This window comes from Oncorhynchus masou, chromosome 24, assembly GCF_036934945.1.
Source record: "Oncorhynchus masou masou isolate Uvic2021 chromosome 24, UVic_Omas_1.1, whole genome shotgun sequence".
In the NCBI taxonomy this organism is placed as follows: Eukaryota; Metazoa; Chordata; class Actinopteri; order Salmoniformes; family Salmonidae; genus Oncorhynchus; species Oncorhynchus masou.
In genome coordinates, this window is record NC_088235.1 from 92,069,856 (window position 1) to 92,093,456 (window position 23,601).

General features: G+C 40.1%; 1 protein-coding gene across 2 annotated transcripts; it reads right to left on the reverse strand.

Annotated features, from left to right (window-relative positions):
* Positions 1-4,901: 4,901 nt before the first annotated feature.
* Positions 4,902-14,383, reverse strand: LOC135513024 (neuromedin-U-like). Of its 2 annotated transcripts, XM_064935660.1 has the most exons (9): positions 14,113-14,381; positions 11,814-11,869; positions 11,597-11,644; positions 11,302-11,355; positions 10,368-10,400; positions 10,159-10,209; positions 8,872-8,952; positions 5,235-5,288; positions 4,902-5,140 (listed from the first exon to the last, which is right to left on the reverse strand). In XM_064935660.1, exons 1-9 carry the CDS (start codon positions 14,261-14,263, stop codon positions 5,105-5,107), a joined length of 564 nt encoding a protein of 187 aa, XP_064791732.1. In that variant the 5' UTR covers positions 14,264-14,381; the 3' UTR covers positions 4,902-5,104. The 2 variants fall into 2 exon arrangements, with proteins under 2 accessions (XP_064791732.1, XP_064791733.1); XM_064935661.1 differs by lacking the exon at positions 10,159-10,209 and having other exon boundaries at positions 14,113-14,383.
* Between the last annotated feature and the right edge of the window lie 9,218 nt (positions 14,384-23,601).

Sequence of the window (23,601 nt, forward strand, 5' to 3'; positions counted from 1 at the left end):
TTCTAAAGCCATGGCATAATTTTCTGGAATTTTCCAAGCTGTTTAAAGGCACAGTCAACTTAGTGTATGTACATTTCTGACCCACTGGAATTGTCTGTAAACAATTGTTGGAAAAATGGCGTGTGTCATGCACAAAGTAGATTTCCTAACCGACTTGCCAAAACTAGTTTGTTAACAAGAAATTTGTGGAGTGGTTGAAAAATGAGTTTTCAACCTAAATGTATGTAAAATTCCGACTTCAACTGTACGTTAGACAAATCATCAGAAATAAAGGTATTGTAAAGCAGTTGGCTACGTAGCGCGGTGTTGTATGCCACTTCTGCCCCATGCAATATTATACAAGATCACCTTTTCTCCGTGACTTGTAATCTGATACAGTATCACCTGTCTCTCTGCTTGAAATTCATCAGTTTAGAGTGTATCAATGAAATTCAGATGAGCGGAATATATTGTTACTGTATATACAACCTAGGTATTTCTGCAGTGCATTGAACAGAACAATATAATTCCAAATGTTAGCACATTGTGACTAATTTCACTTTGTCCTATTGAAGCCACCTGACTGATGGAGAATGATGATTTAATATTTATAGCCACATCCATGTGATTTGTTTTTTTTAAATGTTCGTCAAATTTATACATTTGAGGTGAACATGTGCATTTACAGTGTTCAGCAATCAGCTGTTATCAAACTATATTCTTTAGTTTTTATTCAATCACATTGGTGCAATTTTCACAAGTATGTGGTACATTTTTACAACTCTTAGTACAAATTTCCAAACAGATAATCAAAAAGTCAGTTGTTTCAAAACTGTAAGCTCATTTTCAATCAACGAAAAGTACAACACAAAAAATCATACAGTCACTAATCAGTGTTTCATCTAGAAATACATGTTTCACATTGCAACATATGTTCATATAAAGTAATTGCCTTTCACAATACAATATACACATTACTTTTTATATGATTATCTTATCAATTAAAAAAACGAACATTTTACTATTACGACAACTTTAATTGATGATCACTAAAGGAGGAAGTACCAGTGACTCGCTCAATACGGAAATGGTCAGACAATGCTACAGGACTGTTTTGCTAGCACAGACTGGAATGTTTCGGGATTCATCCAATGGCATTGAGGAGTATATCACCTCAGTCTCAGGCTTTATCAATATGTGCATCGACAACGTCATCCCCCAGTGACCGTACGTACATATCCCAACCAGAAGCCATGGATTCCAGGCAACATCCACACCGAGTTAAAAGCCTAGATCTGCCGCTTTCAAGAAGTGACACTAATCCAGACGCTTATAAGAAATCCTGCTATGCCCCCCGACGAACCGTCAAACAGGCAAAGCGTCCATACAGAATTAAGACTGAATCCTACTACACTGGCTCTGACACTCATCAGATGTGGCAGGGCTTGCAAACTATTACAGACTACAAAAGGAAAAGCAGCCGCGAGCTGCCCAGTGATGCAAGCCTACCAGATGGGCTAAATGTCTTTTGTGCTCGCTTCGAGGCAAGCAACACTGGAGCATGCATGAGAGCACCAGCTATTCTGGACGATTGTGTGATCACACGCTCCATAGCCGATGTGAGCAAGACCTTTAAACAGCTCAACATTCACAAAGCCGAGGGGCCAGACAGATTACCAGGACGTGTACTCAGAGCATGCGCAGACCAACTGGAAAGTGTCTTCACTGACATTTTCAACCTCTCCCTGACATAGTCTGTAATACCTACATGTTTCAAGCAGACCACCATAGTCCCTGTGCCTAAGAAAGCAAAGGTAACCTGCCTAAATGACTACCGCCCCGTAGCACTCACGTCGGTAGCCAAGAAGTGGCCAAGCATGATTCCAACACCATCATTACGTTTGCTGACGACACCTCAGTAGTACGCCTGATCACTGACAACGATGACACAGCCTATAGGTAGGAGGTCAGAGACCTGGCAGTGTGGTGCCAGGACAACAACCTCTCCCTCAACATGAGCAAGAGATGATCATGATCATGGAGATGATCATGGACTACAGGGAAAGGGAGGGCCGAACATGCCCCCATTCACATCGATCACCAACACACTATCATGGTCCAAGTCAGGAGACTTGGCATGGCTGCCCCAGATCCTCAACAAGTTCTACAGCTGCTCCATCGTGAGCATCCTGACTGGTTGCATCACCGCCTGGTATGGAAACTGCTCGGCATCCGACCGTAAGGCGTTACAGAGGGTAGTGCTTGCAGCCCAGTACATCACTGGGGCCAAGCTTCCTGCCATCCAGGACCTTTATACTAGGTGGTGTCAGAGGAAGGCCCAAAATATTGTCAAAGACTCCAGTCACTCAAGTCATAGACCGTTCCCTCTGCTACCGCATGGCAAAGCGGTACCGGAGCTCCAAGTCTTGGTCAAAAGGCTCCTTAGCAGCTTCTACCCCCAAGCCATAAAATTGCTGAACAATTAATCAAATGGCCACCAGGACTTGATTGATTTGACCCCCCCCTTCGTTTTTACACTGCTGCTACTCGCAGTTTACTATCTATGCATAGTCACTTTACTCCTACCTACATGTACAAATTACCTCGACTAACCTTTACCCCCGCACATTGACTCGGTACCTGCCACCCCAGTCATAGACTGTTCTCTCTACTACCGCATGGCAAGCAGGTACCGGAGTGCCAAGTCTAGGACAAAAAGGCACCTCAACAGTTTTTACCCCCAAGCCATAAGACTCCTAAACAGGTAACCAGATGGTTACCCAGACTATTTGCATTGTGTGCCACCCCCCCAACCCCTCTTTTACGCTGCTGCTACTCTCTATTTATCTTATATGTATAGTCACTTTAACTATACATTAGTGTACATACTACCTCAATTGGCCCAACCAACCAGTGCTCCCGCACATTGGCTAACCTGGCTATCTGCGTTGTGTCCCATCACCCACCAACCCCTCTTTTTACGCTACTGCTACTCTCTGTTCATCATATATATGTATAGTCACTTTAACCATACTTACACGTACATACTACCTCAATAAGCCTGACTAACCAGTGTCTGTATAAAGCCTTGCTACTCTTTTTTTCAAATGTCTTTTTACTGTTTTATTTCTTTACTTACCTACACACACACACACAGTTTTTTTTTCTCCACACTATTGGTTAGAGCCTGTAAGTAAGCATTTCACTGTCAGGTGACAAATAAACTTTGATTTGATATAGAATAAAAATGTATACTTTGTTTTCTGTTACCTAAAAACTATTCATATCAGTGTCTCTCTTTTTCCTTTCTTGTTTCTCACTGTGGGAGTATTTATTTGAAAGAAGTATCTGAAGACAGCGGACTGACAGTGACACATTAGTCCATGAGCAGGCTGCGGTGACCTGGCAAGCCAGAGCTGGGTGGGGGGGTGGGGGTGTGAAACGACAAGCATCCCCAAGACAACTCTCTGAGTGTGAGATCTCAGCCAAACAGAAAGCCTATGTTCTGTCACCAGCCAGAATGCTCTGTCAAAGGGTGAGAGAAGGGCTGGTAAAATACAATACCTGCCAGCTAGACATAATATTGCACCAGATAAAACAGAAGACTGACACACATCTGTATCATGATGCAGGATCAATTACAATTTTTTTCAATCACTTCAGTGCAATTTTCAGAAGTAATGGATGTGGCACAAAAACTAAACAGACAATCAAAATGGCTGATGTTTCAAAACTCTACAACCAAATTCTCAGTCACATGTTCACTGCACCAAATCACTCTTTCAATTTGAATAGATATTCAATCTGCTTTTTAAAATGCAATATTGACTTTACTTTTGAAATTATTTTCTTGAAATTTGTTAACAATACAATTAAAGATGCACTATGCAGATATCGCTCCACCATTTCATAGTTGCTAAAATTCGAATAGTTCGCCTAATTTCAGTTTGTGACAAAACAAGCAAGTATAGTGTAGAGAGAATCATTGTACCATCTAAACCACCATAAAATATATATTTACCTAACTAAAAATATTGTATTTTCAAAACCGAAAGTAAAAGATGCAAAAATAAATGTAAGAACGGGAAGCATAAAAATAGTGCACATGGAACAGATCTAACGCTTCTTAGACTATGTGAATTTGGTTGGGTCGCCCAAACTTAACTATCACTTAATTAATCCTCTCAAAACCAAAAACTTCTGAACCAAAATGATATAGTGCCTAGTCAACAGTTTTTTTCAATTGTTCTTGTGCTAGTTTCACAAGTATGTGGGGAATTTTCAAAATTCTTAGTACAAAACTCCAAACGGGAACATTTGTTATGCAGCCAGTCTTAAAGTCATTGGTATATTCCCACCGGGCACAGACGTCAGTTCAAAGTCTAGTTGATTTACATTTGCTTGAGTTGTCAACTAACGTGAATTCAATGTGAAATCAACAAAAGAATGTCAGCTTGTCATATGATTTAGGTTCAAACTTGGATTAAAAAAAATATGAAATCCAATCAGTTTTCCATGTTGATTAAATGTCATAAAATGTATTTTGGGGGGTTTAAATGACGTGGAAACAACGTTGATTTAACCAGTTTTTGTAGAGTGCATTGAGACAATAAGCAGCCTTTCTGGTCTAGTCTGTTTAGAAAGGTGGATTTGAATCATAACAGAATGTGGTGCAGCACAATAGTGTTGGGTGAGATCTCAAACTTGTGTTATTATAGGAGATGTTTCAGAGAAAGACAACATTTGTGTGTGTGGTTTTTTTGAGCACACTAAGTAGGCTATGGTAACGAATATTTCAGCTAACACACATACACACTCCACTTTTGTGTTCACTGACAATTTTACAGTTGAGCCAGGACCTCTTTGTGCAAGTTTATTTTGCAGTATCTGTCTTTCTGCAAAATCATGCCACCACAAAAATATCCATATAACAATGCTTTTAATTCAAGACACCTCGTAACACAAATAAGACTTTTGGACCAACAAAGACTATTTTATTTGGATTCTTTCATTTCATTGTGTACATTCAACATCACTGTACAATGATCATTAAGGGGTTGTGGCAGAGGTCTGGACCACTCTATGAAGGTTGTGGCTGTTCAGTTCAATACCCCATGCCTTACATTTAATCAAATTCTAGGGATCTTCTTCCATTTCTTGGCTGTAAGTAAGATAAGGAAATGTTACTGATGAATGAAATCAAACAAACATTTTAACAGAGTTTATTCCTGTCCTCTGAATGCGTGTATTCATACCCGATATAAGAAGTATCCTCTGCTCTGAATTCCCTCAGGTCCCTGGAGATCATCCTAAACAGAAGGCACAGCAGGACAGAATATATCAATGAACAGGTGCTCTACATTCAGGTATGGTCTCATTTGAGTATGGCAGTATTTATTCAGCCGACAACTGCTTCCAGACGAAAAGAAAGTCTTACAATTTCAGTTGGAACAGAAAGCAGTGTGCTAGATGTTGAAGCTTATTTCCACTTAGTTCATTATTTCGTAGGCAAAACCATTAGAGTAGAGATCACTCCCATTGACTTTCCACCGTAAACAGACACACACTAAGCTGAGCACTTTTCCTCTCACAGTTCTGCTGTAGCTACTATGTCAACGCCAATCCCATGTAGGATGAAGGAAGTTCACCTGTCAGATGCACTAATTTTAGACCGTAATTACCTGCATCATGGAAAAGAACAGCTAATGTAGACAGAGCGAGTACAGAGTGACAGTATGTGTGTAAAAAGGTAGCCTCCATACGCACAATGAATCACATGCATATACTGTACACACAGACATCACATACACAACAATCTCATAATAGGGTAACACACTGAAAAAAATGACAAATCCTGTACACATTGACAAAGTGAAAAGAGCATATCCTCCAGATGCCCTATATTGACTCCTGAGTGGTGCAGCGGCACTGCATCTCAGTGCTACAGACCCTGGTTCGATCCCGGGATGTATTACAGCCAGCCGTTTTCGGGAGTCCCATAGGGCGGCGCACAATTGGCCCAGCGTCGTCCGGGTTAGGGGAGGGTTTAGCCGGGGGTCGGCCGTCATTGCAAGATCTTACAAGATCTTTCATTTGATCATTACTATAACAACGTATTGTAAATTGTGGTGGCTTTGTTGTAAACTCAGCAAAAAAAGAAACGGCCCTTTTCAGGACCCTGTCTTTCAAAGATAATTAGTAAAAATCCAAATAACTTCACAGATCTTCATTGGAAAGTGTTTAAAAACTGTTTCCCATGCTTGTTCAATGAACCATAAACAATTAATGAACATGCACCTGTGGAACAGTCTTTACAACACTAACAGCTTACAGACGGTAGGCAGTTAAGGTCACAGTTATGAAAACTTAGGTTTGGGCGACCCAACCTAAAGAGGCCTTTCTACTGACTCTGGAAAAACACCAAAAGAAAGATGCCCAGGGTCCCTGCTCACCTGCGTGAACGTGCCTTAGGCATGCTACAAGGAGGCATGAGGGCTGCAGATGTGGCCAGGGCAATACATTGCGATGTACGTACTGTGAGACACCTAAGACAGCACTACAGGGAGACTGGATGGACAGCTGATCATCCTCAGAGTGGCAGACCACATGTAACAACACCTGCACAGGATCGGTACATCCGAACATCACACCTGCGGGACAGGTACAGGATGGCAACAACAACTGCCCGAGTTACACCAGGAACACACAATCCCTCCATCAGTGCTCAGACTGTCCTCAATAGGCTGAGCAAGGCTGGACTGAGGGCTTGTAGGCCTGTTGTAAGGCAGGTCCTCACCAGACATCACCGGCAACAACGTCGCCTATGGGCACAAACCCACCGTCGCTGGACCAGACAGGACTGGCAAAAAGTGCTCTTCACTGACGAGTCACGGTTTTGTCTCACCAGGGGTGATGGTCAGATTCATGTTTATTGTCGAAGGAATGCGCGTTCCCCCGAGACCTGTACTCTGGAGCGGGATCGATTTGGAGGTGGAGGGTTTGTCGTGGTCTGGGGCGGTGTGTCACAGCATGAGCTTGTTGTCATTACAGACAATCTCAACGCTGTGCAAGACATCCTCCTCCCTCATGTGGTACCCTTCCTGCAGGCTCATCCTGACATGACCCTCCAGCATAACAATGCCACCTACAACACTGCTCGTTCTGTGCGTGATTTGCTGCAAGACAGGAATGTCAGTGTTCTGCCATGGCCAGTGAAGAGCCCGGATCTCAATCCCATTGAGCACGTCTGGGACCTGTTGGATCGGAGGGTGAAATGTCTGGGAACTTGCAGTTGCCTTGGTGGAAGAGTGGGGTAACATCTCACAGCAAGACCTGGCAAATCTGGTGCAGTCCATGAGGAGGAGATGCACTGCAGTACTTAATGCAGCTGGTGGCCACACCAGATACTGACTGTTATTTTTAATTTTGACCCCCCCCCTTTGATCAGGGACACATGATTCCATTTCTGTTAGTCACATGTCTGTGGAACTTGTTCAGTTTATGTCTCAGTTGTTGAATCTTGATATGTACAAATATTTACACATGTTAAGTTTGCTGAAAATAAACGCAGTTGACAGTGAGAGGACTTTCTTTTTTTGCTAAATAAATAATAATAATTTGGTGGGTGCCTATGTTCTATTGCACACATGTACAAGTGTGTATTAATAATCTCACATATATCAGACAGCCAAGCTCCCAGCTACTGTCTAACCAACACAACATTAACATTATCCCACACCCGGTTAGCCACCATTGGCTTAAAAAGCCAAACCTAACACTATCTGGCAATTAGTTTCCAGCAATATTGCCCCTTTATATCTGTGCGGTGCGGACCTTTGTCTATCACTCCGTGTGTAGCCAGTAGTGATGGGTCGTTCGCAAACCATTGGCTCTTTTTGAACGCCTCTTTTTGGTAAACATTGGATCCCATATTTGCATACTTTTACCACTGCTTTTTGACCTCCAGGCATCGATTATCTTCAGATAAATTATAAAAACATTATCTGAAGATGGTAATTCCTCAGTGCAGGAACAATATAGTGAGGAGAGAGCCTCATCCTAGTCCAAGCAAATCTTTTCAGTGTGTAACTGTCTTCATTTATTTTGTAGGCAATCTAATAATTTGGTCAGGAAATGTTTTATTTGAACTCACATTTCACGATCTGACATAATGTTAGGTAATGTTTTAGGCTTTAAAATGGTTTTAGGTCCATTTCTAAGCATTACCTAACAAAGAGCCACTTGGGAGCCAAAGGTCCCTTTTAGGTGAACTGAACCAAATGATCCGGCTCAAAGAAAAGACTCAGTTGATGTGATAACAATCTTGTGGGATGACAGATAGTTTTCCCAAAACCTTCTCAATTAAATGTTAACGTTAATGTTAATGTTAATTAAATGTTAACTGCAAAGTAGGCTTACCTGGCAGGAATATAGCATGAGTAGGTACAGTATATAATTTGTATCTATTGTTATTTTCAAACTTTGCAATGAAATCAGCAGCAACAGTACAGAACCATTAGTAGCTTGTGACATGTTTCATTTTCTAAAAGTAGCTCTCATGCTAGAAAAGGTTGGAGACCCCTGGATTAGTGTGATATTTCCTCTCCAAAGAATCCATTTGTTTTATTTGTCACATGCGCCGAATACAACAGCTGTAGACCTTATAGTGAAATGTTTACTTACGGGCCCTTAACCAACAATGCATTTAATAAAAATAAAAATAAATCATTAAAGAGCAGCAGTAAAATAACAATAGCGAGGCTATATACGGGGGGTACCGGTACAGAGTCAATGTACAGGGGCACCGGTTAGTCGAGGTAATATGTACATGTAGGTAGAGTAATTCACGTTATGACGCAGATATGTAAAAAGGAACATGCAGATGGTACATACGCGGACCACAAACTCCTCTCCTCTCTCTCGTCTGGTATTGAGTTGAGGAACTAGCTGCAGGAGAGGATGCATCACAGGGGACTGACACATCCACAAAACATACGGACAGACATGAAGAAACATGAGAACCATGAACAACTGCTCTGAGACAGAGACAAATGGGTGGGAGCTGTAGAGAGGACTCCATATACACACACATTACCACTAGACACCCCATCCACACCCCACACACACACCTCAGTACAACCCTGTGTTCATTAGCAGACTCTGCATTCATGTTTAGATCAACAAAGCACATAGTGACAACACGCTCTCCCCATGCAGGCCATGCACAATGTCTAGGAAATACGTCATATTTTCATTGTTATCTGGTTGACATATTTTACATTTTGTCAACTCAGCTTGATTTTTCTGTGCTAACAACCTCTGAGGATAAACTATAACAAACCTTTGCAAAGCCAATCTCTGCCCAGTGACTGTAAACAAAGCTATATCCTAAATGAATAAATGAAGCCTTCACTAGAAATAGAGGGTGGCATTTTGGTTCCATTACAATAACTTGGAGACTTGAGAAGAAAATGGATGGCACTTAAAAATACAGTCTTCCATGAATTATTCAGATGGGGCAGAAAATGTGTCCTTTCCTTGTCATTTCTGTTTATCTAATTTACATTGATGATGTTCCCCACGTCAGTCAAACTGATGACACAGCGGAAGGGAGGGAGGCATGAGGAATTCAAAGTAACTTGTGCAAACAAGAAAGATATATGGATGTGGACACATGCCGCACCTAAAATTGTTTCCAATAAAGTGTGCATCTTGCATGTAGAGCAAGAGACAGAGACAAGGAGAAGGGAAGCACTGTGACAGGTGGAGCAGTGTTTTTCCAACTTTCTTTATACCACAGAAAACTATGGTATTCTCTATACCAAGAACCAGAAATGTAGGGGACTATCTCCTTGGAGGATAGCTATTGAGAACTGACTATGTTATCAATCTGAGGGACTGGGCAGCAATAGGGTCTGTGTTTGTCTGCCTGCATGCATTTTGAGAAGGTAAGAGCTGGGTAATGTAATATGCAGAAGAGTGTGCAATTCATGCCTCATAATATTTTGGTTACTCTGGAAATAAAAACTAAGCTAAAACGTAACACTTTTTCAGGATAAAAATTCATGTTCTAGAGTAAATAAGTCATACAATACTAAAAGCACAGTACAAGTAACAAAGAATAAAAAAAATTCAGTGGGCCTTGTCAAGCAGTGCAAAGTGAACTTTAACCCAACTTACCGCCCCCTCTGTTAGGCCAGCACCTTGTTGCTTAGCATAATGAAATAAGAACTATACACAAGCAAACACACACACACACACACAAACAAATACAAACAAATAAAATTGTTGATTGCATTGATAGGCGTTCACTAAAGGGAACATATTTCAATAGACAGATGAAAGACTTGATGAAGCAGACATGATAAAACCGACAATGTCACACTTACCCTTTTACTAGGATTGTCCCGCACTTTCATGTCCTGCAATGACAAGAAAACAAAACTAAATTTACGATTGAAAATGATTGAAGGAGTAATTCACTATTTTACAACTTGATGTTAGATGGTTCCTCACCCTGAAGGTAGTCTAAGAGCCAGGAGAAACTAATCCATGGTCCAGTTTCTTTAAACAGCCATTACAAACTTCAGCTAACTTTAACCACTGCTATTTAAAAATCTATGGAAATGATAGTGGCACGTGTGCATGTTTAAAAAATATGTCCAAATCATCTGAAATCAACTATATTTGGTTTGATGTTACTTAAATGTGTTTTGGCCATTTAAAAAGAAAGCATGGTCATGTACCGCCATCACTTCCATAGATTTCTCACTATAGAGGTGGACAAAGGTAGCTGAAGTTTGTAATGGCTGTTTGAAGAAAATTGAACCATGGATTCATGAACTACTCCTTTAAACACTGCATATACACTGAGTGTACAAAACTCTTTCCATGACAGACTGACCAGGTGAAAGCTACGATCCCTTACTGATGTCCCTTGTTAAATCCACTTCAATCAGAGTAGATGAAGGGGAGGAGACAGGTTAAAAAATGATGATTTAGCCTTGAGAGAATTGAGACATGGATTGTGTATGTGCCGTTCAGAGGGTGAACATACAGCCAACTTGACACAACTGTGGGAAGCATTGGAGCAACATGGGCCTGCATCCCTGTGGAACGCTTTCGACAACTTGTAGAGTCCATGCTCCGACAAGTTGAGGCTGTTTTGAGGGAATCTCAATAGTAGGAGGTGTTCTTAATGTGTTGTACACTCAGTGTATGTGCAACTGTGCTGTGCTCACAGAACAGAATAAACCACTATGTGTGTACATGTGATATGATTATTGTTTGAGCTACAATGCTGGAACATGAAGGGTGGAATACCTTAGACGTCTGTACAAGGATTAACACACAGAGTTCTCCCAAAACATCAGGTGTCTAGAGTAGCAACCAGAGAGCAAGGGGGAGGAGGTGTGAGAGACAATCTGATACAGTTATACAGACATTTTCATTTCAAGCCTGTAAGTGACTAGTTCAATTTGATCATAATTGGAATTGATCCTGAACTTGAAAATATACGAAAGTGAGAAAACATTGAACATGCATCTTTCCCTTCAGTGCTTTTTTTGTACCTTTATTTGACTTCCTTTGATCATTTCATAATTCTAGTCTTACTCACCCGAAATGGCGGGTCTGCAGCAAAGTAGGATGAGCACACATCTTCAAGCTATGGGAGACAAGACAGGTGAGTGCTGTTATGAGAGGGGGAGTGAAAAATACACATCTCTTTGTTTCAAAGGAAAGCAACACCTCACAGTCTTAGTATGGAAAAATGTATTAACACAGAGAGTGAAAGAGATAGAGAGAAAGAGATGTGCTGTGGTTCTGTGTCCTACCTGGTTGAGAAGCTGGTCCTGGTATATATTTGCTTTCTGCTGTTGTATTGGAACACCTTCCATTGAAACAGACAGACACAAGAATCATTACATCTCTATCATCATATTGATGCTGTAGCAGTAAGGTGGTAGGAGTTTGCAGATTGTGATTACACAGCCATAACAATCCACTTCCAGTGCATCAAGGACATCAATTAATGCATTTTAACAACATAACATAAGGATGGGGACTTGGAGAGTGCATTAAAGCTTTCCTACACTCTTAGAAAAAAAGGGTTCCAAAAAAGATTCTTTGGTCATCCCCATAGAACCCTTTTTGGTTTCAGATAGAACCCTCTATAAAAAGGTTACTTCAAAGGGTTCCCCTACGTGGACAGCCAAAGAACCCTTTGAGGTTTTAGATAACTTTTTAAGAGTATGTTATGCTGTAATCATATCTGTTCATATTCAAAAATTCATAGTGACCAACAAATTGAGGCTGTGCTTCTACATCTGCATTGCCTGCTGTTTGGGGTTTTAGACTGGGTTTCTGTATAGCACTTTGTAACATCGGCAGATGTAAAAGGGGCTTTATAAATAAATACATTTGATTGATTGATCAGTCAAAGCCGCATCAAATAGCTCAATGTCACAGAAAATAACCCTTAACAAATATAATTTCTCACGTCACTGAAGAGGGATTGACACAGTTGCCATTGTAAATCTATTTATGTTTCAATTATTTGTGATATTATTGCTGTTTGGAGCCAAATCCAAGCCACTGTTAGGAGTCATTAAGATTTTGCCTGTTTGTCAATGCCACGGTTTGCCTGCATCAGATTAGGCTGACATGCCTCTGCTCCATGCATGGCTGGGGGGTAATTGTAGTAGATTCAAGCTGTCAGTCATAGAACAAAGAAAGGAGTTAGAGAGGGAGAAGAGAGCCATGCATGAGAGGGTGAAATTACCAATGCAGTAAGTACTGTTACAGGTTTAGGTTTTTCCATTTATGTTTTGAGGTTGCACATTAGCACGTAGGGCTCACCGATTGGTGTCACCTCATTAGTCAGTATGTGTTAGAACCTGTACTGGTTACCATCTTGTTAGTGGGAAGGTGTTTCACCTGTGCTAGCCCAGGTACTATTAAAGAGTGGCTGGCCCAGTGCTCCAGTTGTTTTGATGGATGCGGAGGGTTAACACCTTTAGTTGGCACTCCCTTTTTTGTGTTCTATACAAACAATCCTTTATTTGAATTTGTTTGCTTCCTGTCTTTATTAAGTTTGGTGTGGGTTTTTCTTTTGTTTGCTTCCTGTCTTTATTAAGTTTGGTGTGGGTTTTTCTTTTGTTTGCAAATTCAGTGGGCGCTGATGGTGGATGTCTTTCAGAATCCCTCCTAAAACCCCACATGTTTCATTTTGGTTGTTGGTCAGTGACTCTTTGTTAGTTCCCCTTCTGTTTGAGTGAAATGTTTTGCTTTAGAACCTAACAGTACACACAAATCCAAATTTTACAGAATATTACCAAAACATTAGGAGTTCCTCTCCAACTGATGTATGTTATGTATATGGTTATGTGGAGGCATTCGAGTAAAAGTATAATTACGTACTAGAACAACAGGATGAAGTCGCATTAGGCCTACTGGTGGGTGCAGCTTCTATATGCTTAGGCTACACCAGTTCTCTATGCTGCACAGATTAAATATAATTCCAGTCAGAAAATCCCATAACGAAAATACAGTCTTGGATAATAGGTTATAAACCAACAAGACACCAGGGCCTCTTCATAAAATAAACTTACAAATTGAAAGTGCTGAAGTATGTCAAATATTTCTCAAACCTTCTCTCCGTTGCGCAAATTCACAAGAATGCGTAATTACGCACAATATGATTGACTTGTAAGAATCTTGAGTTAACATTTATGGGTAAATTCATATTGTAAACAATTCAAATATACTGTACCTTTTGGTCTACAGTTTTAAGAAGTAAACTCATTGCACTTTAAACCTATAACGTTTTATTTTGTAAGGTAAACAAGTTCCTTTCAATCTTCAAAATATTGTTTTTTTGTTTAAAAAAATGTAAATGCAAATAGACTTGAACTGAATGATTTAAATTAGCGTGTTGATTACCAATTTATGTTGAATGGTTTTGAACAACTAGATTTTTCCTAAACTATTCAATTAGGCTACATCAGGGATCCGCAAACATGTTCCATGGCCTAAAGTTTCACGTTTTTACATCTTGAATTGGACCTACAGCAATGCATACGTCTGTCCATATTCTATACCCAAAGCATGGTCAAAATATGTATATTTACTTACTTTTGCAGACTGGGATCGCTGAGATGAGGAGAACAAGAAGCGTGAGGCTCGTGCTGCTGAGCGTGTTCATTGCGCTGGTGCTGAGAACGCTCAAGGAGCTCGCGCTGCCGTTCTGAGAGACTCTGGTTTGGCACTGAGAGGTCTTCATCATTACCGTTCTCTGGTTGCTCTTGGTTTATGTTCTAGCCGATCTGTGATTTCTAATCTTTCACGGGAACAATTTTAAAGCACGAGGTCACCCCCTCTCTACATCAATGACACTACACTGCGTCATTAATTCCACGCGTGCATACACTAGGGCCTATCTAATTGATGAGTAAGGCTAGGAGGGAACGTGGAGCTATAACAGAAATAACATTCTGCCTGAAAAATAAACTAATAAGATATAAAACACCATATGTTTGACATAATATCTGAAAATATTATTTGTTTTACAATTATTTTATCGTATTGTCTAAATCCAGGCCTTTATAACGCCAAACCGTCAATAAAAGGAAATGGATATTGTAGTTTAATGAACTTATATCCTCATTGTCAATCAAATGGGTTCAGACATAACAAGAAAGTGACAAGAAGTAATGAAAACACGATATTTTGTCTGCAGGAACTCGCTCTTTTTCACTCGGTCCACTCATCCAAGTGCCTATGCCTATGTCACTACCAAAGTCTAATGGTTTTAAATGACTGTTTTGTATTGTCTAGCAACTCACTTGTAGAATTCGCTTGCAGTAGGTCTCTTAAAAAAGAGAAGTGCAAGGTTATTAAACGGAGGTGCCTAGTTATTATTTTGTTGATATCAGGTAACGTGCAACCTAACCCTGGCCCTGATATGCAATGTTTCCAAACCCCCTCTGATTTTAAATCAAGATCTGGTTTTGGTATTTTTTATTTAAATGTACGCAGCCTGTTGTCAAAAATGGATGGGGTTAGGATTGGGGCTAAATCAACTGATGCTGATGTAATTGTGTTTTCTGAAACCTGGCTCAGCAAGTCTGTTTTTGATAAGGATATTTGTATAAGTGGTTACAATGTTTATCGCACTGATCAGGCTATTAAGAAAGGTGGGGGTGAGGCTATATATGTCAAATCTAAATTCCCTGTAAGTGTGGCAAAGTCTGAAACTATTTGTAAACCGTTGGAATTTCTTGCTTTGAATATTGAGGTTTCAAAGGGCCTCTCTATAACCGTGATTGGCTGTTATAGACCCCCCTCTGCTCTCAGTGATGCATTTTCTTCTTTGACGCACCTTATGTCTAAACTTCTTTACAGTGAAATGATCTTGATTGGTGATCTCAACTGGTGTTGGTTAAAGCCGGTGTCTGATGATTTAAAAAAAAATATGTAATTTTATGAATCTTACCCAGTTGATTAACTCAACCACTCGCCCAATTCTTAAATACCCAGATAAATCTACCCTGATTGATTTGATATTGACAGATAAATATTCTGCGGTTGGTGTTTTTGTAATGATTTAAGTGACCATTGTGCTGTTGTTGCTGTTAGAAATACTAAGGTTCCAAAGACAAACACACATTTTATTCGTAAGAGAAATTTGAAGTGTTTTAATGAGCAGGCTTTCTTTCATGATTTGTTTTATTTTGACTGGAGCAAGATTGAGCTTATCCCTGATGTGGAAACTGCCTGGAAATTCTTTCATGATGGTTTTTCCCAAATAATAAACAAACATGCCCCATTCCGCAGGTTCAGGGTTAAAGGGCGGGATAATCCATGGTTTTCTTCTGAGCTGTCTTGTATTATTCACGACCGTAATCTAGCCTGGGCTAAAGCAAGGAAATCATGTTCTGATGCTGATTGGCTTATTTTTAGGCAGTTACGAAACAAGTGTTCTTTTCTTCTCAGAAAAGCCAAGTCTGAATATTTTATGTCTGTTACCACTGATAACCTGAGTGACCCTAGAAAGTTTTGGAAGGCTATTAAGTCTATGTCTGGTAACAGTAATGTTAATTAATTACCGTCATGTGTTTTGAAGGACTCTGTTGCTATATATGACAACTGAAATGCTGAATTGTTTCAATGAGCACTTTGTATCATCTGGTAGGCTGGTTGATTCAGTGTCCTCTGTCTCTGTACAACCCTGTGTGGATGAACCAGTGAGAGCTGGTCAAACATTTAGCTTTTTGCCATTCTCAGTACAGGTGGTACATAAAGCCCTGAAATCCTTAGATCAGAGAAAGCCTGCAGGTCCTGATCTTTTGGATCCCTGCTTTTTTAATCTGGCAGCTGATTTCATAGCTGAACCACTTACATCTCTGTTCAATCTAACCCAGGAATGTAATGAAATTCCAAAGATCTGGAAATTAGCATTTGTCCTAACACTTTTAAAAGGGGGAGATCCAACTCTTTTAAATAATTATAGGTCAATCTCAAAGCTGTCACCCCTGGTGAAAATACTTGAAACCCTTGTAAGTGAACAGCTAAAATAGTTTTTATTTACTAACTCTGTTTTATCAATGTACCAATTGGGCTTTGGGAAGAAGCATAGCACAATTACAACAGCCATGAAGGTTTTAAATGATATCACTGAAGCCATTGACAAAAAAGAGCACTGTGTCTCACTTTTTATTGATCCCTCTAAGGCTTTTGATACAGTTGTCACGCTATACTAAGGCAGAGATTGTCGAGTGTAGGTCTTTCGGAGCATGCAGTTGCATGGTTTGCTAACTATCTGTCTGATAGAACTCAGTGCACTCAATTTGATGGGCTTATGTCTGTTAAATTGTCTGTCTTGAATGGTGTGCCCCAAGGCTCTGTACTTGGTCCTCTCTTATTCACTATTTATATAAATGATTTAGACAAAAATGTCCAAAATGCACAACTTCATTTTTATGCTGATGATACTGTTATTTACTGTTGTGCCTCGTCTCTTACAGAAGCTTTCCAGAACATGCAAACTGCTTTTTATACTGTTCAACATACCTTGTGTCAATTGAAGCTTATCCTCAATACTGACAACTAAACTAATGGTGTTTTCTAATGCAAGAAATAGACCTCTGAACCTTTCACCTATTACTACCTGTCAGGGCAAGGAGATTGAGGTTGTAACCTCATATAAATATCTTGGAATTTTAATTGATGACGGCCTCTCTTTTAAACTCCATATTCAACAACTTACAAAAAAATTGAAACTGAAATTGGAATTTTATTTTAGGAATAAGGACGGTTTTTCTTTTGAAGCCAGAAAGAGGCTAGTATCAGCTACATTTATGCCTTTACTAGACTATGGGGATATTTTATATATGAATGCTTCCGCTCAGTGTTTGAGATCAATTGACACTGTTTACCATGGCACTTTGAGATTTATTTTAAACTGCGAAACCCTTATGCACCACTGCACTTTGTATACCAGGGTTGGCCTGCCTTCTCTAGTCACTCGTAGGCTCAGTCACTGGTATACTTTTATTTACAAAGCCATTTTGGGTTTACTACCTTTTTATTTGTGCATTTTTATTGTTCAGAAATGTGGTGGGTACTCTCTTCGTTCGCTGGACTTTATCCTGCTAACTGTTCCAAATGTCCGAACTGAATTTGGTAAAAGGGCTTTTATGTACTCTGCGCCATCGTCTTGGAACACCTTACAAAATACTTTTAAACTGGAAAAACTTGTCCCGATTGATGTTTTTAAATCGCTGATGAAGGATTTTGAGACTGATTCCCTGACCTGTCAATGTTTTTATTTCGCTGTTTTATACTCTTGTGAATTCAATGGTTTTTACTAGATTACTTGTGGTTTTTCATGTCTGTCTGTAATTTTTTTGTAATGACTTGGTGCTGCCTATCTTGGCCAGGGCACTCTTGAAAAATAGATTTTAATCTCAATGAGCCCTTCCTGGTTGAATAGAATAAATAATTAAAATATCAAATTTATAAAACTTTACTATTTTAGACTGTGGTAATTGAACAGTAGGCTATTTAGACCTACTGTTAAAATAAATATTCAGCTTATATGTTTTAAAAAACAACTTAAAGTTTGCAAATTTGATAGTGATTCATTGGAATTCATCAACTCTGTTGGAGAAGAGAAAAAAGTGTCTTTCTGGTATGTGGAAGATCCTCCAGTGAGGCAGCACTCATCCATTAAGGGTATCATGGAGGCAGGAAATTGCATAATCAGGCGAGTGCCTTTATGTCAAGAGGTCCTATGAAACACCACGACTGCCTTGTATGTGACTGCTGTTTTTCCACCCCACTCATATAAGAACTGGAAGGGCCATTTTACAGTCTTTCAAACAATGTAGTCTGGAATAGAAGATTTGAGGGCCCCAGCCTGCACAGCGGGTCAGCGAATCGAACTTCACCCCAAAATAGAACAGTAAGAAGGCAGGCAGAAGAATATCAAACTTGATGTGGATAAACTAATACACATTAGCTCTCACGCACCACCACCCAAGGGTCACCAGGACAGAGCAATGTATTGTAGACTACTGTGAGAAGTTATGGTTGACCTTTATAAGACAACTTTATACAAACAAAAGCCTTATGAGAGAGCCTTATGACATAATCAGACAATGAATTATATAGAAACAAAGCACACATTACTTCATACCAAGCTCAGGTTGTCATTGTCATCTGAGACTTTTTAATTTATGTCCAGAGCAACTGTTATGTGTACCCTGTTTCAGAATAAAAAAATACTGTTGCACAGTAAACCCATTAGAACGATTAAACATCTGTTAAACTTCACTATTTATCAAAGTTGTACATAACTAATTAACACCATCACAGATTGGTTCAGCAACCACATAGATGCTGAGCCAGTCAACCATTTTATTCAACCCGTCAGTTCTCTGTTTCCATCTTCTCAAATATACTATTTAAGTAGCAGTAGTGTGACCCCAGTTCTCTCAAAGCCAGCCTTTTCTCAGTAAGTTCACACAATAAGAACACGGCAATGTGCATCTGTATTCTTCAATTGATATCTATAAAACTGTAATCAAGTTTGTCATTACTATCTGTACTAAATGGCCAACGGTCCATCATGTCAACATCAGTTAACCCATATTCTACGCCTGCTGTGTTGAATATTGCTTCAACTGAATAGTATACTACACTGTTAAAATTAAGTGCTTTGTAACACTAAATCTAGTAGCAACTGAGCTGCCATCACCTTAAAGGAGCAAAAACCTTAACTTGGCTAGAGTATTGAAACATGGTTGTGAGGGTATTGGGACAGATTTAAGGTGTACTGAAACATTAATCCGGAGGTGTTCTGAAACATGACATGGTGTGTTGTAACATCACATAATCAACTCTTGGAAACACTATTATGGTGTTCGAGCCCTGTGTAGAGCAGAATTAGATCCCTTCTCTTTTGGTGTCGTTTCCTCTCTAAAGCTCCTAAACACTATGATGGCGTCTCAAATCGTGTCTAGTGCAGAATTAGATCCCTTCTTCAGGAGTTTTCAAATACTGTAAATGGGAGTCCCTTCTCTTGTATAATTTTCCCTGCTCTTATATGGTGTGTTGATAAACTCATCGATTTGATCATATTACTCCAGTGCTAGCCTCTCTACACTGGCTTCCTGTTAAGGCAAGGGATGATTTCAAGGTTTTACTGCTAACCTACAAAGCATTACATGGGCCTGCTCCTACCTATCTTTCCAATTTGGTCCTGCCGTACATACCTACACGTACGCTACAGTCACAAGACGCAGGCCTCCTAATTGTCACTAGAATTTCTAAGCAAACAGCTGGAGGCAGGGCTTTCTATAGAGCTAAATTTTTATGGAATGGTCTGCTTATCCATGTGAGAGACGCAGACTCGGTCTCAACCTTTAAGTCTTTATTGAAGACTCATCTCTTCAGTGGGTCCTATGATTGAGTGTAGTCTGGCCCAGGAGTGTGAAGGTGAACGGAAAGGCACTGGAACAACGAACCGCCCTTGCTGTCTCGGTCTGGCCGGTTCCCCTCTCTCCACTGGGATTCTCTGCCTTAAACCCTATTACAGGGGCTGAGTCACTGGCTTACTGGTGCTCTTCCGTGCCATCCCAAGGAGGTGTGCGTCACTTGAGTGGGTTGAGTCACTGATGTGATCTTCCTGTCCGGGTTGGAGCCACCCCCCCGTGGGGGAGATCATCGTGGGCTATACTCAGCCTTGTCTCAGGATGGTAAGTTGGTGGCTGGAGATATCCCTCTAGTGGTGTTGGGGCCGTGCCTTGGCAATATCCTGCCTGTTTGGCCCTGTCCGGCAGTATCGTATGTCACCAGAATAAGACCCTCAATATTTATTGGAAAGGAGCAGCAAGCGCATTACCTTGCACTTTCACCACCCTGTGAAGTTCATCCTAACTTATTTCATCTGTAGCCTAACGTTGTGTGGGAGGACCACACAACGTGTCATCGCATGACATCGCATTGATAGGATGGTTATTATATCAGTGGCGCAGTGATCTAAGGCACTGCGTTGCACTACAGGCTGGGGTTCGATCCCAGGCTGTGTCACAACCAGCCGTGACCCAATTGGGTTAGGGGAGGCTTCCCTTGGCTCATCATACTCTAGCGACTCCTTGTGGCGGGCCGGCACCTGCAAACTGGCTTTGATTGTCAGTCAAATGTGTTTACTCTGGCACATTGGTGCTTCCGGGTTAAGCGAGCAGTGTGTTAAGAAGCAGCACAGCTTGGCGGGTCATGTTTCTGAGGACACATGTCTTGACCTTCGCCTCACCTGAGCCCGTTGAGGAGTTGCAGTGATGAGAAAATATCATAATTAGCAATAGAATATGATGAAAATTAGGAGAAAAATGGGGCAAAAAAAAATAGTGCTTCCACTGACATTTCTCACATAATTTATTTTACAGACACAAAAAGATCCCACCTTGTCTTGCGTATTTTGTTTTGTGCTGACATTTGGAAAGTTTACCAATAAATGTTCTGTTTCCATCAGGCCTGTCATGACATTTCTTTTCTGACATGTACTTTACTGGAAACCTGGTTATTGAGTGAATTCCTTTTCTGTTTCCTTCTTCAACCTGGTCTCAGAGCATTCCGTATTCTATATGCAAATCCAAGACACTCCATTCGGTATATGTTACATTTCATATGGTATGTATTAATTTGTGGATGTCCATCACCCATTTCCTTTGATATGTTACGAATTACAATTTGTATTTTATGTTATACATTTTCTAAATGTACAATATGTTACGAATTTGCAAAACATATGACATGTTACGAGTTACAGTAGTAGGATCTCTTCTGGATGTTGGGGTCATAGTAGGCTAGAGAAACCTAATGCATATGCGTGTCATATGTAAAGCTAAACCACAACTCATCAATGCTATCCATATTAGCTTTATTTCATAAACATCTCAGGTGACTAATACAAAAATGTGTTGGATGATTCTCTAACCTTTATGTGTGTGTTTTCACTGTTTCACTCCAGTTATACAGTAACTGATGCACATGTGGGAACAATATCTGATACACACAATATGTTCAGCGCCATTGGGAAATATACCGCAAATATCAGATGAATGAATAAATATGAGAAGATCCCTTACAAGGGGGTTATTGCTTGAGCTGTAATTGGTCACGTTGATGATATAGTTGTTCAAATGGAATACAGATTTGCATTTATAACTGATGAGGAAGAGGATGGAGATATTGAGGAAGTTGAATAAGAGGCAGTTAAAGAAAATCAAGGACAAATATGATTAGGATTTATTTATTTATTTTCAACCAATGAATCCTAAAGATCTACCTTTCCCACTGGCATGTAGAAGCACTCAAAACAAAATATAATTCCGCAATCATTCAGCGCTCAAGCCCAGAAGTCATATCTATAGAACGTGAATCAAAATGATAGCAACGGCCCACCTGAGTGTATTACACTAATACTTGGATGTGCCATTAGATTATTAGAGCATCCATCCAAAAATGTCTCCTCTTTTTGGGTCCAGCTGTTACATTATCTTTTACCATATTAAGCTGAGACCGACCCTTTGCTCAAAGGCGTGGAGGAGTGCAGTAATGAACCAGTACTATTTCCTGTTTACACTTGACTCATCCACACCCTTCTGCACTTCCTACGCTAATCTGTATCTGTCTCTCTCTAACTCAAACTCCCTCCTCCTTGCTTGATTACTGTAAAATGGGTTCATCTGTGGAGGTCATTGTGAATGTCATTTTCCTGATTAGTATTAATGGCTGTATCTGAAGACAGTACTAGTTCCAGGGGAGGAGCCTTTGATCCTCTTGTCCAATGCGCTTTGAAAGGGGTGAGGAATTGGAGGAAACAAGTATGGAGGAAGCAAGGATTTGAGAACAAGATGCAGCTTTTGGGACTCATTAGTACTCAGGGAGATCTCACTTCTCAAGAGTCTTAACTACATTCCCCAATAAACATACAGTACCACACAGCAGCACAAATTGGGTACGATGAGCATAGCCTTCTTTACACTGTATGTGGTTGTGATATGTACAGTTTTTGTTTCCTTCCAAACCTGACTGCTAAATCCTCTTGTTCTTCAATGAAACAGATGCCTAGGGCTGAAATGTGGTGAAATGTCACAACCTTTTGCGTGTTCTAGATCACGCTGCAGTCTGAGTTTGGAGATGGGTATGAAGTCTAGATTGGCATTTGTATGCCCAGCTCTCATTGGCTTGTTTGAGACGGGACCAGAGGTATTGTGGGAATGTTACTTTCTCTGTGACGTATCACTGGAGAAATTACATTTAGCCATGCTCACCTCAACTTCTCTGATCATAGCACTGTTTTCCTCAGTACTGTTTTCCTCAGTACTGCCTGTAGAGAAAGTGTCATGAAGTGAATGAATATATTTCCTATCCAGACATGTTGCTTATATAAGCCTAGCATACATCATATCTATAAAGGTTTTTCAATTCAAAGACAAAATGTCCTCTTATTCAGTCTATGATTTTATTTATTTAGGATGATTTTGGATGGAGATTATTCCATTCTCAAATCATTTTTCCTGTCCTATTGTTTACAAACTGCCCAGAAAAATCACACACAGACAGGGGTTGTCTTCCTATAAATAAATAAGATTAACCTTATTAATATGGCAAGTCACTGACAATATTGCATTTCTTGGGGAAATGTATGATTAGAAAACAGCTGTACACAACTCATATACCAGTGTCCTGTGAGTGTCTACAATTATCCTGTGTTTTTCCATCTTTAGTGAGCTGTGGAAAAGCCCCTCTGGAAGCAGTAAATACTGATGTGCAACAATGATAATATAGCGCTCATTGTGTCTCTGAGAAGAGCAGGCAGTTATCAAGATCCATTTGTCTGGTGAGGAATCTCAATAGAGCGAAGCGAAGACCGGTTGACACTATCATAGAATATGATTGAATATTGTCACTCTAATAAGATATCCACACTAGTTCATGTCATATAAATGAAATCACACATTCTAGTTCTGTGGTTCATACTTTACCCACTGATCACAATTTGCTAGTTCATCCTACTAACAAGAGTGTGTACTATACCCTAAATATTATTTTAGC

What these genes read in the sequence shown, in the direction of transcription:
- LOC135513024 (XM_064935660.1), bottom strand. Translation starts at nt 14,263, where the DNA reads ATGATGAAGACCTCTCAGTGCCAAACCAGAGTCTCTCAGAACGGCAGC. An exon ending in CTGCAGACCCGCCATTTCGG is followed by an intron (nt 11,356 to 11,596) that starts GTGAGTAAGACT and finishes TTGCTACTCTAG; the next exon opens with ACACCTGATGTTTTGGGAGA. An exon ending in CTGGCCTAACAGAGGGGGCG is followed by an intron (nt 8,953 to 10,158) that starts GTAAGTTGGGTT and finishes TGGATGTGTCAG; the next exon opens with TCCCCTGTGATGCATCCTCT.